The sequence below is a fragment of the Entelurus aequoreus genome, linkage group LG04 (assembly GCF_033978785.1).
Source record: "Entelurus aequoreus isolate RoL-2023_Sb linkage group LG04, RoL_Eaeq_v1.1, whole genome shotgun sequence".
Lineage (NCBI taxonomy): Eukaryota > Metazoa > Chordata > Actinopteri > Syngnathiformes > Syngnathidae > Entelurus > Entelurus aequoreus.
The window spans coordinates 84,484,516-84,503,523 of record NC_084734.1 but is presented as its reverse complement, the minus strand read 5'-3'; the positions used below and the strand labels follow the sequence as shown (position 1 = coordinate 84,503,523).

At 36.0% G+C, this 19,008-nt stretch overlaps 1 protein-coding gene across 1 annotated transcript in view; it reads left to right on the top strand.

Moving 5' to 3' along the window:
- The first annotated feature begins 1,264 nt into the window (after window positions 1–1,264).
- Window positions 1,265–19,008, top strand: part of LOC133648031 (alpha-1A adrenergic receptor-like) — a 34,294-nt gene continuing 16,550 nt past the window's right edge. Inside the window, exon 1 of the mRNA XM_062043799.1 lies at window positions 1,265–2,402. Within this exon, the coding sequence (XP_061899783.1) occupies window positions 1,463–2,402 (940 nt within the window). The 5' untranslated portion in view covers window positions 1,265–1,462. The remainder of the gene's footprint in view (window positions 2,403–19,008) is intronic.

The following is a 19,008-nucleotide window of genomic DNA, read 5'->3' as shown; positions in this document are numbered from 1 at the left end:
ATCCAAGTCAAAAGTCCTCCTGGTTAGAGTCTCTGTTATCCGAGTTCTTCCATCTTGACTGCATCTTCCGGGAATGTAAACAAAGAAGCGCCGGCTGTGTACTGTTGTTGCTGACTACGTTCGAAAAATACGTCCATTTCGCACCGACAACTTTCTTCTTTGCTTGCTCAGCTTCTTTCTCCATAATGCAATGAACATGATAGCAACAGATTCACGAACACAGATGTCCAGAATACTGTGGAATTATGAAATAAAAACAGAGCTTTTTCGTATTGGCTTCAATGTGGAAGGCATACCCGTGTTCGCCGGTCTACGTCACGCGCATACGTCATCCTCAGAGGCGTTTCGAACCGGAAGTTTAGCGGCAAATTTAAAATGTCACTTTATAAGTTAACCCGGCCGTATTGGCATGTGTTGCAATGTTAAGATTTCATCATTTATATATAAACTATCAGACTGCGTGGTCGGTAGTAGTGGCTTTCAGTAGGCCTTTAAGGACTGCATTAAACAATTATTTTTTTATTAAAAAAATATATATCTTTTTTTTCCCCCCATTTTGAAATATATTTTGGAGGAAAATATTGCACATTTTGTGTGTTTGCTGTATTAAAAAAAGGCATAAAACAAGAAAAAAATGAAGCAAAGAAAAAATCTAACCATCATTGTTAAAAAAAAATTATGGAGCAATTTACAAGCAATTTACTGTGATTAATCAGATTTGAAAAAAAAGGCTGTAGTTCTTGACACGTCTGCATCTTAAGGACTGCATTAAACAATTATTTTTTTATTAAAAAAATATATATATTTTTTTTTCCCCATTTTGAAATATATTTTGGAGGAAAATATTGCACATTTTGTGTGTTTGCTGTATAAAAAAAGGCATAAAACAAGAAAAAAATAAAGCAAAGAAAAAATCTAACCATCATTGTTAAAAAAAAAAAAATGGAGCAATTTACAAGCAATTTACTGTGATTAATCAGATTTGAAAAAAAAAGTCTGTAGTTTTTGACACGTCTGCATCTTAAGGACTGCATTAAACAATTATTTTTTTATTTAAAAAAAAAAAAAAAAAAATTCCCCATTTTGAAATATATTTTGGAGGAAAATATTGCACATTTTGTGTGTTTGCTGTATTTAAAAAAAGGCATAAAACAAAGAAAAACTACATGAAAAAATAATCCAATGCATACAACAATTACGCGCCATCAAGACCCTCCTCTGCTGTCATGTGAACGAAGCAGCCTCCCTCCCACTACGAAGACACTCTCCACGATGCATTGTCCCGGCTTGCCCTCCCCTCACTTGCCCACGCAGTGGCAGCTGCAGGACTGCAGCAGAACTCCCGCTCTTAGACCCCCCTTTTTTTCTAGCGCGCATCCACGCGTGGATGAACTCTCGGGGAGAGTTGCAGTGATCCACGCCGGACATGTGAATCCTGCTATGGAGGAGCCGTGCGGCCAACATGACTGCGAGCACTGACGATGTCACGATCTTGTGGAAAAATGAGTCCGGGATCAACTTTACCGACGGCTCGGAGGGGAACCGCAGCGCGCCCGGCGGGGTCGCCCTGGGCCGGGCCGTCCCGCTGGGCTTGGTGCTGGCGGCGTTCATCGTGTTCGCCATCGCGGGGAACATCCTGGTCATCCTCTCGGTGGTGTGCAACAGGCACCTGCGCACGCCCACCAACTACTTCATCATCAACCTGGCCATCGCCGACCTGCTGCTGGGCACCACGGTGCTGCCGGTGTCGGCCACGCTGGAGATCCTCGACCGCTGGGTGTTCGGGCGCATCTTCTGCGACATCTGGGCGGCGCTGGACGTGCTGTGCTGCACGGCGTCCATCATGAGCCTGTGCGTCATCTCCATCGACCGCTACATCGGCGTGAGTCACCCGCTGCAGTACCGGGGCATCGTGACGGAGAAGCGGGCTCTGCTGGCCATGCTGGGCGTGTGGGTGCTGTCCGTGGTCATCTCCATCGGGCCGCTGCTCGGCTGGAAGCAGCCGCCGTCGCCGGACGACACGGTGTGCTTCATCACCGAGGAGCCCTTTTACGCGCTCTTCTCCTCCCTCGGCTCCTTCTACATCCCCCTGGTCGTCATCCTCGCCATGTACTGCCGGGTGTACGTGGTGGCCAAGCGGACCACCAAGAACCTGGAGGCCGGGGTGATGCGGGAGAGGATGGACTCGGGCGAGCTGACCCTGAGGATCCACAAGGGCTCCCAGGTGCACGACGAGCCCGCCGGCTGCGGTCGAGGCAAGGGCCGCGGGCACCAAGCCAGAAGCTCCCTCACCGTCAAACTGCTCAAGTTCTCCCGGGAAAAGAAGGCGGCAAAAACTTTGGGAGTTGTGGTGGGCATGTTTACACTTTGTTGGCTGCCCTTCTTCCTCGTCCTGCCCATAGGTAGGTTCCTCACCCCGGGCTTTTTATACCTTTTCTGAGCCAACATCTACATTTCTGCCGGGGTTGTCCCGATACCAATATTTGGTACCGGTACCAAAAGTATGTCGGTACTTTCCGGTACTTTTCGGTACTTTTCTAAATAAATTGGACCATAAAAAAATTCATTATTGGCTTTATTTTAACAAAAAATCTTAAAGATATGTTTCTTATTGCAATTTAGTCCTTAAATAAAATAGTGAACATACTAGACAACTTGTCTTTTAGTAGTAAGTAAACAAACAAAGGCTCCTTATTTAGCTCCTGACATATGCAGTAACATATTGTGTCATTTATCTACCTATTATTTTGTCAAAATTATTAAGGACAAGCGGTAGGAAATGAATTATTAATCTACTTGTTCATTTACTGTTAATATCTGCTTACTTTCTCTTTCAGCAATAGTTGTTTTGATTTTGTACGGTGTCCTTGAGTGCCCAGAAAGGCACCTTATAAGTAAAATGTATTATTATTATTATTATTATTATTATTCAACATGTTCTATCTACACTTCTGTTAAAATGTAATAATCACTTATTCTTCTGTTGTTTGATACTTTACATTAGTTTTGGATGATACCACAAATTTGGGTATCAATCCGATACCAAGTAGTTACAGGATCATACATTGGTCATATTCAAAGTCCTCATGTGTCCAGTGTAGTGTTGTAACGATACCAATATTTTAGTACCGGTACCGGTACTAAAATTATTTCGATAATTTTCGGTACTTTTCTAAATAAAGGGGACCACAAAAAATGTTATTATTGGCTTTATTTCAACAAAAAATCTTAGGGTACATGAAACATATGTTTACATCTCAGAACAAGCTAGTCAGATTACTTCTAGACCTCCACCCCAGATCCCACCTCACTCCTACCCACTTCTCTAAAGTGGGCTGGCTCAAGGTGGAGGACAGAGTTAAACAACTTGCACTGAGCCTAGTCTATAAAATCCGCTACACCTCCCTGATACCGAAGTACATGTCAAACTACTTCCTTAACGTAAATGACCGCCATAACCACAACACCAGGGGGTGCTCCACTAACCACGTTAAACCCAGATTCCGAACTAACAAAGGTCTTAACTCATTCTCTTTCTATGCCACATCAATGTGGAATGCGCTCCCAACAGGTATAAAAGAAAGGGCATCTCTATCCTCCTTCAAAACCGCTATAAAAGTTCACCTCCAGGCAGCTACAAACCTAAACTAACACCCTCCCCGGATTGCTAATAATCAAATGTAAACAATCAAATGCAGATTCTTTTTCTTATGCCTTCTGATCTCTCTCTCTCTCTCTCTCTCTCTCTCTCTCTCTCTCTCTCCATGTCCACTACTTGATGTCCATATCCCCACCCCCCCTCCACACTCCTGATTGTAAATAATGTAAATAATTCAATGTGATTATCTTGTGTGATGACTGTATTATGATGATAGTATATATGATAGTATATATCTGTATCATGAATCAATTTAAGTGGACCCCGACTTAAACAAGTTGAAAAACTTATTCGGGTGTTACCATTTAGTGGTCAATTGTACGGAATATGTACTTCACTGTGCAACCTACTAATAAAAGTCTCAATCAATCAATCAATCAATATTATTGCAAGTTTGTCTTTAAATAAAATAGTGAACATACAAGACAACTTGTCTTTTAGTAGTAAGTAAACAAACAAAGGCTCCTAATTTAGCTGCTGACATATGCAGTAACATATTGTGTCATTTACCTACCTATTATTTTGTCAAAATTATTAAGGACAAGCTGTATAAAATGAATTATTAATCTACTTGTTCATTTACTGTTAATATCTGCTTACTTTCTCTTTCAACAATAGTTTTTTTGATTTTGTACGGTGTCCTTGAGTGCCCAGAAAGGCGCCTTATAAGTAAAATGTATTATTATTATTATTATTATTCAACATGTTATATCTACACTTCTGTTAAAATGTAATAATCACTTATTCTTCTGTTGTTTGGATACTTTACATTAGTTTTGGATGATACCACAAATTTGGGTATCAATCCGATACCAAGTAGTTACAGGATCATACATTGGTCATATTCAAAGTCATCATGTGTCCAGGGTAGTGTTGTAACGATACCAATATTTTGGTACCGGTACCGGTACTAAAATTATTTCGATACTTTTCGGTATTTTTCAGTACTTTTCTAAATAAAGGGGACCACAAAAAAATTGCATTATTGGCTTTATTTTAACTAAAAATTTTACGGTACATTAAAAATATGTTTCTTATTGCAATTTAGTCCTTAAATAAAATAGTGAACATACAAGACAACTTGTCTTTTAGTAGTAAGTAAACAAACAAAGGCTCCTAATTTAGCTGCTGACATATGCAGTAACATATTGTGTCATTTATCTACCTATTATTTTGTCAAAATTATTAAGGACAAGCGGTAGAAAATGAATTATTAATCTACTTGTTCATTTACTGTTAATATCTGCTTATTTTCTGTTTCAACATGTTCTATCTACACTTCTGTTACAATGTAATAATCACTTATTCTTCTGTTGTTTGAATACTTTACATTAGTTTTGGATGATACCACAAATTTGGGTATCAATCCGATACCAAGTAGTTACAGGATCATACATTGATCATATTCAAAGTCATCATGTGTCCAGGGTAGTGTTGTAACGATACCAATATTTTGGTACCGGTACCGGTACTAAAATTATTTCGATACTTTTCGGTATTTTTCGGTACTTTACTAAATAAAGGGGACCACAAAAAAATTGCATTATTGGCTTTATTTTAACAAAAAAATTTTAGGGTACATTAAACATATGTTTCTTATTGCAATTTAGTCCTTAAATAAAATAGTGAACATACAAGACAACTTGTCTTTTAGTAGTAAGTAAACAAACAAAGGCTCCTAATTTAGCTGCTGACATATGCAGTAACATATTGTGTCATTTATCTATCTATTATTTTGTCAAAATTATTAAGGACAAGCAGTAGAAAATGAATTATTAATCCACTTGTTCATTTACTGTTAATATCTGCTTATTTTCTGTTTCAACATGTTCTATCTACACTTCTGTTAAAATGTAATAATCACTTATTCTGCTGTTGTTTGATACTTTACATTAGTTTTGGATGATACCACAAATTTGGGTATCAATCCGATACCAAGTAGTTACAGGATCATACATTGGTCATATTCAAAGTCCTCATGTGTCCAGTGTAGTGTTGTAACGATACCAATATTTTGGTACCAGTACTAAAATTATTTCGATACTTTTCGGTACATGTCGATACTTTTCTAAATAAAGGGGACCACAAAAAAATTCATTATTGGCTTTATTTTAACAAAAAATCTTAGGGTACATTAAAGATATGTTTCTTATTGCAATTTAGTCCTTAAATAAAATAGTGAACATACAAGACAACTTGTCTTTTAGTAGTAAGTAAACAAACAAAGGCTCCTAATTTAGTCTGCTGACATATGCAGTAACATATTGTGTCATTAATCTACCTATTATTTTGTCAAAATTATTAAGGACAAGCTGTAGAAAATGAATTATTAATCTACTTGTTTATTTACTGTTAATATCTGCTTACTTTCTCTTTCAGCAATAGTTGTTTTGATTTTGTACGGTGTCCTTGAGTGCCCAGAAAAGCACCTTATAAGTAAAATGTATTATTATTATTATTAATATTCAACATGTTCTATCTACACTTCTGTTCAAATGTAATAATCACTTATTCTTCTGTTGTTTGATACTTTACATTAGTTTTGGATGATACCACACATTTGGGTATCAATCCGATACCAAGTAGTTACAGGATTATACATTGGTCATATTCAAAGTCATCATGTGTCCAGGGTAGTGTTGTAACGATACCAATATTTTGGTACCGGTACCGGTACTAAAATTATTTTGATACTTTTCGGTATTTTTCGGTACTTTACTAAATAAAGGGGACCACAAAAAAATTGCATTATTGGCTTTATTTTAACTAAAAATTGTAGGGTACATTAAAGATATGTTTCTTATTGCAATTTAGTCCTTAAATAAAATAGTGAACATACTAGACAACTTGTCTTTTAGTAGTAAGTAAACAAACAAAGGCTCCTAATTTAGTCTGCTGACGTATGCAGTAACATATTGTGTCATTTATCTACCTATTATTTTGTCTACATTATTAAGGACAAGTGGTAGAAAATAGATTATTAATCTACTTGTTTATTTGCTGTTAATATCTGCTTACTTTCTCTTTCAACATGTTCTATCTACACTTCTGTTAAAATGTAATAATAACTTATTCTTCTGTTGTTTGGATACTTTACATTAGTTTTGGATGATACCACAAATTTGGGTATCAATCCGATACCAAGTAGTTACAGGATCATACATTGGTCATATTCAAAGTCCTCATGTGTCCAGTGTAGTGTTGTAACGATACCAATATTTTGGTACCAGTACTAAAATTATTTCGATCATTTTCGGTACCTTTCTAAATAAAGGGGACCACAAAAAATGTCATTATTGGCTTTATTTTAACAAAAAAATCTTAGGGTACATTAAACATATGTTTCTTATTGCAATTTAGTCCTTAAATAAAATAGTGAACATACTAGACAACTTGTCTTTTAGTAGTAAGTAAACAAACAAAGGCTCCTAATTTAGCTGCTGACATATGCAGTAACATATTGTGTCATTTATCTACCTATTATTTTGTCTACATTATTAAGTACAAGCTGTAGAAAATTAATTATTAATCCACTTGTTCATTTACTGTTAATATCTGCTTACTTTCTCTTTCAACAATAGTTGTTTTGATTTTGTACGGTGTCCTTGAGTGCCCAGAAAGGCACCTTATAAGTAAAATGTATTATTATTATTATTATAATTCAACATGTTCTATCTACACTTCTGTTAAAATGTAATAATCACTTATCCTTCTGTTGTTTGGATACTTTACATTAGTTTTGGATGATACCACACATTTGGGTATCAATCCGATACCAAGTAGTTACAGGATCATACATTGGTCATATTCAAAGTCCTCATGTGTCCAGGGTAGTGTTGTAACGATACCAATATTTTAGTACCGGTACTAAAATTATTTCGATAATTTTCTGTACCTTTCTAAATAAAAGCTTTATTTGGCTTTATTTCAACAAAAAATCTTAGTGTACATGAAACATATGTTTATTATTGCAAGTTTGTCTTTAAATAAAATAGTGAACATACTAGACAACTTGTCTTTTAGTAGTAAGTAAACAAACAAAGGCTCCTAATTTAGTCTGCTGACATATGCAGTAACATATTGTGTCATTTATCTACCTATTATTTTGTCTACATTATTAAGGACAAGTGGTAGAAAATAGATTATTAATCTACTTGTTTATTTGCTGTTAATATCTGCTTACTTTCTGTTTCAACATGTTCTATCTACACTTCTGTTCAAATGTAATAATCACTTATTCTGCTGTTGTTTGATACTTTACATTAGTTTTGGATGATACCACACATTTGGGTATCAATCCGATACCAAGTAGTTACAGGATCATACATTGGTCATATTCAAAGTCATCATGTGTCCAGGGTAGTGTTGTAACGATACTGATATTTTACCTGTATTAAAATTATTTCGATACTTTTTGGTACTTTTCAGTACTTTTCTAAATAAAGGGGACCACAAAAAATGGCATTATTGGCTTTATTTTAACAAAAAATCTTAGGGTACATTAAACATATGTTTCTTATTGCAAGTTTGTCCTTAAATAAAATAGTGTACATACTAGACAACTTGTCTTTTATTAGTAAGTAAACAAACAAAGGCTCCTAATTTAGCTGCTGACATATGCAGTAACATATTGTGTCATTTATCTACCTATTATTTTGTCAAAATTATTAAGGACAAGCGGTAGAAAATGAATTATTAATCTACTTGTTTATTTACTGTTAATATCTGCTTACTTTCTCTTTCAGCAATAGTTGTTTTGATTTTGTACGGTGTCCTTGAGTGCCCAGAAAGGCGCCTTCAAAGTAAAATGTATTATTATTATTATTATTATTCAACATGTTCTGTCTACACTTCTGTTAAAATGTAATAATCACTTATTCTGCTGTTTTTTGGATACTTTACATTAGTTTTGGATGATACCACAAATTTGGGTATCAATCCGATACCAAGTAGTTACAGGATCATACATTGGTCATATTCAAAGTCATCATGTGTCCAGTGTAGTGTTGTAACGATACTAATATTTTGGTACCAGTACTAAAATTATTTCGATACTTTTCTGTATTTTTCGGTACTTTACTAAATAAAGGGGACCACAAAAAATGTCATTATTGGCTTTATTTTAACAAAAAAATCTTAGGGTACATGAAAGATATGTTTCTTATTGCAATTTAGTCCTTAAATAAAATAGTGATCATACTAGACAACTTGTCTTTTAGTAGTAAGTAAACCAACAAAGGCTCCTAATTTAGCTGCTGACATATGCAGTAACATATTGTGTCATTTATCTACCTATTATTTTGTCAAAATTATTAAGGACAACTGGTAGAAAATGAATTATTAATCTACTTGTTCATTTACTGTTAATATCTGCTTATTTTCTGTTTCAACATGTTCTATCTACACTTCTGTTAAAATGTAATAATCACTTATTCTGCTGTTGTTTGATACTTTACATTAGTTTCGGATGATACCACACATTTGGGTATCAATCCGATACCAAGTAGTTACAGGATCATACATTGGTCATATTCAAAATCATCATGTGTCCAGTGTAGTGTTGTAACGATACCAATATTTTGGTACCGGTACTAAAATTATTTCTATACTTTTCGGTATTTTTCGGTACTTTACTAAATAAAGGGGACCACAAAAAAATTGCATTATTGGCTTTATTTTAACTAAAATTTTTAGGGTACATGAAACATATGTTTATTATTGCAATTTAGTCCTTAAATAAAATAGTGAACATACAAGACAACTTGTCTTTTAGTAGTAAGTAAACAAACAAAGTCTCCTAATTTAGCTGCTGACATATGCAGTAACATATTGTGTCATTTATCTACCTATTATTTTGTCAAAATTATTAAGGACAAGCGGTAAAAAATGAATTATTAATCTACTTGTTTATTTACTGTTAATATCTGCTTACTTTCTCTTTCAGCAATAGTTGTTTTGATTTTGTACGGTGTCCTTGAGTGCCCAGAAAGGCACCTTCAAAGTAAAATGTATTATTATTATTATTATTATTCAACATGTTCTATCTACACTTCTGTTACAATGTAATAATCACTTATTCTTCTGTTGTTTGATACTTTACATTAGTTTTGGATGATACCACAAATTTGGGTATCAATCCGATACCAAGTAGTTACAGGATCATACATTGGTCATATTCAAAGTCATCATGTGTCCAGGGTAGTGTTGTAACGATACCAATATTTTGGTACCGGTACTAAAATTATTTCGATACTTTTCGGTATTTTTCGGTACTTTACTAAATAAAGGGGACCACAAAAAATGTCATTATTGGCTTTATTTTAACAAAAAAATCTTAGGGTACATTAAACATATGTTTCTTATTGCAATTTAGTCCTTAAATAAAATAGTGAACATACAAGACAACTTGTCTTTTAGTAGTAAGTAAACAAACAAAGACTCCTTATTAGTCTGCTGACATATGCAGTAACATATTGTGTCATGTATCTACCTATTATTTTGTCAAAATTATTAAGGACAAGCGGTAGAAAATGAATTATTAATCTACTCGTTCATTTACTGTTAATATCTGCTTATTTTCTGTTTCAACATGTTCTATCTACACTTCTGTTAAAATGTAATAATCACTTATTCTTCTGTTGTTTGAATACTTTACATTAGTTTTGGATGATACCACAAATTTGGGTATCAATCCGATACCAAGTAGTTACAGGATCATACATTGGTCATATTCAAAGTCATCATGTGTCCAGGGTAGTGTTGTAACGATACCAATATTTTGGTACCGGTACCGGTACTAAAATTATTTCGATACTTTTCGGTATTTTTCGGTACTTTACTAAATAAAGGGGACCACAAAAAAATTGCATTATTGGCTTTATTTTAACAAAAAAATTTTAGGGTACATTAAACATATGTTTATTATTGCAATTTAGTCCTTAAATAAAATAGTGAACATACAAGACAACTTGTCTTTTATTAGTAAGTAAACAAACAAAGGCTCCTAATTTAGCTGCTGACATATGCAGTAACATATTGTGTCATTTATCTACCTATTATTTTGTCAAAATTATTAAGGACAAGCGGTAGAAAATGAATTATTAATCTACTTGTTCATTTACTGTTAATATCTGCTTATTTTCTGTTTCAACATGTTCTATCTACACTTCTGTTAAAATGTAATAATCACTTATTCTGCTGTTGTTTGATACTTTACATTAGTTTTGGATGATACCACAAATTTGGGTATCAATCCGATACCAAGTAGTTACAGGATCATACATTGGTCATATTCAAAGTCCTCATGTGTCCAGGGTAGTGTTGTAACGATACCAATATTTTGGTACCAGTACTAAAATTATTTCGATACTTTTCGGTACATTTCGATACTTTTCTAAATAAAGAGGACCACAAAAAAATTCATTATTGGCTTTATTTTAACAAAAAATCTTAGGGTACATTAAACATATGTTTCTTATTGCAATTTAGTCCTTAAATAAAATAGTGAACATACAAGACAACTTGTCTTTTAGTAGTAAGTAAGCAAACAAAGGCTCCTAATTTAGCTGCTGACATATGCAGTAACATATTGTGTCATTTATCTACCTATTATTTTGTCAAAATTATTAAGGACAAGCTGTAGAAAATGAATTATTAATCTACTTGTTTATTTACTGTTAATATCTGCTTACTTTCTCTTTCAGCAATAGTTGTTTTGATTTTGTACGGTGTCCTTGAGTGCCCAGAAAAGCACCTTATAAGTAAAATGTATTATTATTATTATTAATATTCAACATGTTCTATCTACACTTCTGTTCAAATGTAATAATCACTTATTCTTCTGTTGTTTGATACTTTACATTACCACACATTTGGGTATCAATCCGATACCAAGTAGTTACAGGATCATACATTGGTCATATTCAAAGTCATCATGTGTCCAGGGTAGTGTTGTAACGATACCAATATTTTGGTACCGGTACCGGTACTAAAATTATTTTGATACTTTTCGGTATTTTTCGGTACTTTACTAAATAAAGGGGACCACAAAAAAATTGCATTATTGGCTTTATTTTAACTAAAAATTGTAGGGTACATTAAAGATATGTTTCTTATTGCAATTTAGTCCTTAAATAAAATAGTGAACATACAAGACAACTTGTCTTTTAGTAGTAAGTAAACAAACAAAGGCTCCTAATTTAGTCTGCTGACGTATGCAGTAACATATTGTGTCATTTATCTACCTATTATTTTGTCTACATTATTAAGGACAAGTGGTAGAAAATAGATTATTAATCTACTTGTTTATTTGCTGTTAATATCTGCTTACTTTCTGTTTCAACATGTTCTATCTACACTTCTGTTAAAATGTAATAATCACTTATTCTTCTGTTGTTTGGATACTTTACATTAGTTTTGGATGATACCACAAATTTGGGTATCAATCCGATACCAAGTAGTTACAGGATCATACATTGGTCATATTCAAAGTCCTCATGTGTCCAGTGTAGTGTTGTAACGATACCAATATTTTGGTACCAGTACTAAAATTATTTCGATCATTTTCGGTACCTTTCTAAATAAAGGGGACCACAAAAAATGTCATTATTGGCTTTATTTTAACAAAAAAATCTTAGGGTACATGAAAGATATGTTTCTTATTGCAATTTAGTCCTTAAATAAAATAGTGAACATACAAGACAACTTGTCTTTTAGTAGTAAGTAAACAAACAAAGGCTCCTAATTTAGCTGCTGACGTATGCAGTAACATATTGTGTCATTTTCCTTTATATTTTGTCAAAATTATTAAGGACAAGCGGTAGAAAATGAATTATTAATCTACTTGTTCATTTACTGTTAATATCTGCTTATTTTCTGTTTCAACATGTTCTATCTACACTTCTGTTCAAATGTAATAATCACTTATTCTGCTGTTGTTTGATACTTTACATTAGTTTCGGATGATACCACACATTTGGGTATCAATCCGATACCAAGTAGTTACAGGATCATACATTGGTCATATTCAAAGTCATCATGTGTCCAGGGTAGTGTTGTAACAGATACCAATATTTTGGTACCAGTACTAAAATTATTTCGATACTTTTCGGTATTTTTCGGTACTTTACTAAATAAAGGGGACCACAAAAAATGTCATTATTGGCTTTATTTTAACTAAAAATTTTAGGGTACATGAAACATATGTTTATTATTGGAATTTAGTCCTTAAATAAAATACTCATGCGCGTTCCCCAAACCCTTAAAGACACAGTACACTAATGCAAATATCACAGATATTACAGTATTGTACTTAGCCGCTAAGACACCGATCGATCCCACCTACAACGTTCTTCTTTGCAGTCTCAAAAGATTCACCAACACAGATGTCCAGAATACTGTGGAATTTTGTCAAAGAAAACAAGAGGCTTTTCTATCGGGTCCGATGGGGTCCAACAACTTCCGTTGCTTTTGTGACGTCACGCGCATAAATCATATCCAAAGGAGTTTTTCAACCGGAAGTGTGGCGGGAATTTTAAAATGTCACTTTATAAGTTAACCCGGCCGTATTGGCATGTGTTGCAATGTTAAGATTTCATCATTGATATATAAACTATCAGACTGCGTGGTCGCTAGTAGTGGCTTTCAGTAGGCCTTTAAGTCTGACTCTTGACATTTTCCAGCATCTTCCTGCATGCGAGGACTTGCATTTTGGGGACACATCATTAGTAAGGCGCCCACACTTTCTCAGCGGCTTCCTCTCTCCATAAATCAGGACCCTAACAAGGATTTGACAAATACCCAGGTCAAAAATCGGTTGTCCTAGAGGAACTTTGAAAGGCTGACATTATATCCCAGCACCGTATAAATCAGGCCTGGGCAATTATTTTGATTCTGGGGGCCAAATTTAGAGAAAAAAATGCGTCTGGGGGCCGGTATATCTATTTTTAGGAACACTAATACAAATCCTCACAATAATGCCTAATTGAATGCTAAAAACGTTATGACAGACCGCCTTAAAAAACGGAATGGAATTTTAATTTTTTTTACTGAATGAGACACCCAGAATGTACATGAAAATAAAGAATGTGGGATTTACAATATTAACTATAAACGATAAAACACTGAATATTGACCACATATGAACGTCACACCACCTCCCCAATGACATATTTTACAATCAAGCGAAACGCAACAAAAACAAAATAAACACAGTGAAATATGAACGTGAAGAGTAAAAAAAAAACCCACCTACAATCTGATACATCTGATATATCACTAAGCTTTAGAACTTTGTTGGAAAAATCTTCTTCCACGTCTGTCCCTGACACCCGCATTTCAGGCTCGCTCTGGAAACACTCTGTGGAAACGCTCCCCACCCACACTGCTTGGTGCCTCGTCTGAGCTGCTGTGACTTACATTACCATAGTAACTAATTAGATTACCCTAGTAACTAATTAGATTACCATAGTAACTAGTACAAACCCCGTTTCCATATGAGTTGGGAAATTGTGTTAGATGTAAATATAAACGGAATACAATGATTTGCAAATGCTTTTCAACCCATATTCAGTTGAATGCACTACAAAGACAACATATTTGATGTTCAAACTCATAAACTTTATTTTTTTTTTGCAAATAATAATTCACTTAGAATGTCATGGCTGCAACACGTGCCATAGTAGTTGGGAAAGGGCATGTTCACCACTGTGTTACATGGCCTTTCCTTTTAACAACACTCAGTAAAGGTTTGGGAACTGAGGAGACACATTTTTGAAGCTTCTCAGGTGGAATTCTTTCCCATTCTTGCTTGATGTACAGCTTAAGTTGTTCAACAGTCCGGGGGTCTCCCTTCTGCTATTTTAGGCTTCATAATGCACCACACATTTTCAATGGGAGACAGGTCTGGACTACAGGCAGGCCAGTCTAGTACCCGCACTCTTTTACTATGAAGCCACGTTGATGTAACACGTGGCTTGGCATTGTCTTGCTGAAATAAGCAGGGGCGTCCATGGTAACGTTGCTTGGATGGCAACATATGTTGCTCCAAAACCTGTATGTACCTTTCAGCATTAATGGTGCCTTCACAGATGTGTAAGTTACCCATGTCTTGGGCACTAATACACCCCCATACTATCACAGATGCTGGCTTTTCAACTTTGCGCCTATAACAATCCGGATGGTTATTTTCCTCTTTGGTCCAGAGGACACGACGTCCATAGTTTCCAAAAACAATTTGAAACGTGGACTCGTCAGACCACAGAACACTTTCACACTTTGCATCAGTCCATCTTAGATGAGCTCGGGCCCAGCGAAACCGGCGGCGTTTCTGGGTGTTGTTGATAAATGGCTTTCGCTTTGCATAGTAGAGTTTTAACTTGCACTTACAGATGTAGCGACCAACTGTAGTTACTGACAGTGGTTTTTTAAAGTTTTTCTGAGCCCATGTGGTGATATCCTTTACACACAGATGTCGCTTTTTGATGCAGTACCGCCTGAGGGATCAAAGGTCATGGGCATTCAATGTTACGTGCAGTGATTTCTCCAGATTCTCTGAACATTTTGATGATATTACAGACCGTAGATGGTGAAATCCCTAAATTCCTTGCAATAGCTGGTTGAGAAATGTTGTTCTTTAGCTGTTGGACAATTTGCTCACGCATTCCTCAACTTTCTCAGTCCTTTTTGCCGAATGTGCCAGCTTTTTATAAACATGTTGCAGGCATCAAATTCCAAATGAGCTAATATTTGCAAAAAATACAGATTTCCAGTTCGAACGTTAAATATCTTGTCTTTGCAGTCTATTCAATTGAGTATAAGTTGAAAAGGATTTGCAAATCATTGTATTCTGTTTGTATTTACCATTTACACAACGTGCCAACTTCACTGGTTTTGGGTTTTGTATATTGCTAACTGAAGGGGTGGCCTCTCCTACACCAGTTTTTCAGAATCCTCCAGTTTATGGAAACATAATGATCATTAGTTTGTCATGAGTTAATCAGACAACGCACTTACAGTAAGTGCATTGACGACTCTGAAGTATATGCATATTCAATTTCTACAGTATTGTCCTTTGAAAAGATACAGAGTCATCCAAATGACTGTTGAAATGTGAAGAGTGTGACATACTGTATTATATTCACATGGAGTTGTTCATCAGAACTACTGGGACTTGCTTGCTCACAAAATATCCGGACAACACGTGTTACACGTCTGCCGTGTTCAAGATTATATGAGATTGGATTTGATTTGATTTGATATATTTTTATTTCAAATATGCAAAAAATAACAAGAGCAAGCCTGATCCAATACAGTGCTATAGCCTTAACAGCCATTATAACAAAATGAAAACAATATTTACATACTTTTACATATTTGCAAAGGAGTGAGAAGAAGTTTACACCTATTTAATCCCACCCCTTTTCTTTAAATCATAAATTACTCTGAGCTAGAACTACCTGTTCACTCCATGTACAAACTTAATGAACTTGTATATACATCAATTATAAATATACACATACATATGCACACTACACACATACATAGCCACCAGTGTTGGGTTAGTTACTGAAAACCAGTAACTAGTTACCTTATTTCAAAAGTAACCCAGTTACTTACACCAAAAAGTAATGCGTTATTGTGAAAAGTAATCAACTTGACATGCATTTGCATCACTGAACTCTGCTAAGCAATGTGGTCTACATACAACACACAAAGACAAAGATACTCTATGTTACAAAGAGCCAATTTATTTCAGGCCAGAACAAATTGACAAAACTATTTTAAATAGCTGCAACATAACATACATAAGTAACAAACTGCATAATAACAACATAGCTGTAAAGCTGGCTTCACCCAAGGAAGGCACACACTACAAACACAAAGCCTAACCAGGCATTTTTTTCTCTCAAGGAATTGTGAAATAAAATCATGTCTTCAGGAGATCAACACTGTACTGAAGCCCAGAACACTCTACGCATTTCCCCAGTTTTAGTTTAGAGATAAGGAAAGATTGGCCTGGCCCACTAGGATCCCTCTTTATGTTTGTGAACTTTATAGTCTATACAGCTAGTTACATGTGCTCTGAATACTCACTGCTCATTGGCTGTCACCGCTCTGCGTGTAACCTATCAGATAGTTCTGTGGGTGGGACAATGCTGGGTGCTGCAGAGACGTACTGACAGAGGCAGAGGCAGAACTAAGCGGAGTAAAACATACTCAGATCTTCTCTGTTTCTAGCCGATACTACATAAAAAAATTACGTAAAATAACGCAGTAACGCATCATGTAGTAACGGTAACTGAGTTACTGAAAATAAAAAATAACGCGTTAGACTACTAGTTACCGCCGAAAATAACGACGTTACAGTATTGCGTTACTTTGTAACGCGTTAGTCCCAACACTGATAGCCACACCATTACTACTAGTGATCATGAAAATGGCATCATGCCACAGCAGCAGCACCACTGCCTCAATGGGCAGCCCCACACTCTTCTGCAACACAAACAACCCAATATCAAAGCCCTTCTTCATCTCCGTACCTCTGGAATACCATGTACCTATACTTCTTTTCAAACTGCTTTATGTTTGGACATTACTTTAACTCCACAGATCAGATCTATTCTCACACTTTGTTATGGTGGATTATTAAGCTTCCGTGTATTATTTCAAGGTACAAGCACATCTAATTTGAAGATGTAAGAAGCTTCACAGGGCAGAGTTAGGGGCCTGTTCACGCAACGCTAAACAAAACCAAAGCCAAAAAACTGTCCGAGGGTATTTCTCAGCACCATCCCTGGTGGCGCATACTGATTCAGTCTCCGCCCACCTCAATCCCATTGTTTCCCAGTGGTTTTCATTTTCAAAACAGTGTTTCTCATTGAAAAATATATAAAGTGGATGAATTCTTCCCCCAATTTTTAGTAACAATATAATTAACTGTCAAAAGTATTAAGAGAATGTATCGCTGTATTAAAGGCCTACTGAAAGCCACTACTACCGACCACGCAGTCTGATAGTTTATATATCAATGATGAAATCTTAACATTGCAACACATGCCAATACGGCCGGGTTAACTTATAAAGTGACATTTAAAATTTCCCGGGGAACTTCCGGTTCAAAACGCCTTTGGAGGATGACGTATGCGCGTGACGTCGCGAGGTCCACGGAAGTGTTTGGACCCTATTGGACACAATACACAGAGCTCTGTTTTCTTCGACAAAATTCCACAGTATTCTGGACATCTGTGTTGGTGAATCTTTTGCAATTTGTTTAATGAACAATGGAGGCTGCAAAGAACAACGTTGTAGGTGGGATCGGTGTATTAGCGGCTGGCTGTAGCAACACAACAAGGAGGACTTTGTTGGATAGCAGAGCTAGCGCCGGCGACCTCACCTTGACTTCCTATGTCTCTGGGCCGCTGACCGCATCGTCGATCGCTGGAACGCAGGTGAGCACGGGTGTTGATGAGCAGATGAGGGCTGGTTGGCGTAGGTGGAGCGCTAATGTTTTTATCATAGCTCTGATGAGTTCCCGTTGCTAAGTTAGCGTCGTTAGCAACAGCATTGCCAGGCTTCGACAGGCGGCACAGCATTAACCGTGTAGTTACAGGTCCAGTGTTTGGTTCGGTGTCTCCTGATAGTAGTATTGTTGATCTTCTGTCTATCCTTCCAGTCAGGGATTTATTTATTTTGTTTCTATCTGCATTTGAGACAAATGCTATCACGTTAGCTCATGCTAAAGAGCTTCGTCGATGTATTGTCGTGGAGATAAAAGTCACTGTGAATGTCCATTTCGCCTTCTCGACTCTCATTTTCAAGAGGATATAGTATCCGAGGTGGTTTGAAATACAAATCCGTGATCCACAATAGAAAAAGGAGAGAGTGTGGATTCCAATGAGCCAGCTTGTACCTAAGTTACGGTCAGAGCGAAAAAAGATATCTCTTGAACTGCATTCTAGTCCGTCACTCTAACGTTCCTCATCCACGAATCTTTCATCCTCGCTCAAATTAATGGGGTAATCGTCACTTTCTCGCTCCGAATATCTCTCGCTCCGTGTAAACGACGGGGAATTGTGAGCAGCACTACCGCTTGTGACGTCACGCTACTTCCGGTAGGGGCAAGGTTTTTTTTTATCAGCGAGCAAAAGTTGCGAACTTTATCGTCGATTTTCTCTACTAAATCCTTTCAGCAAAAATATGGCAATATCGCGAAATGATCAAGTATGACACATAGAATGGATCTGCTATTCCCGTTTAAATTAAAAAAATTCCTTTCAGTAGGCCTTTAAGGATTGGGTGATAAAAATCTATATCGAGATGTACAGTACAGGCCAAAAGTTTATTTTCATGAC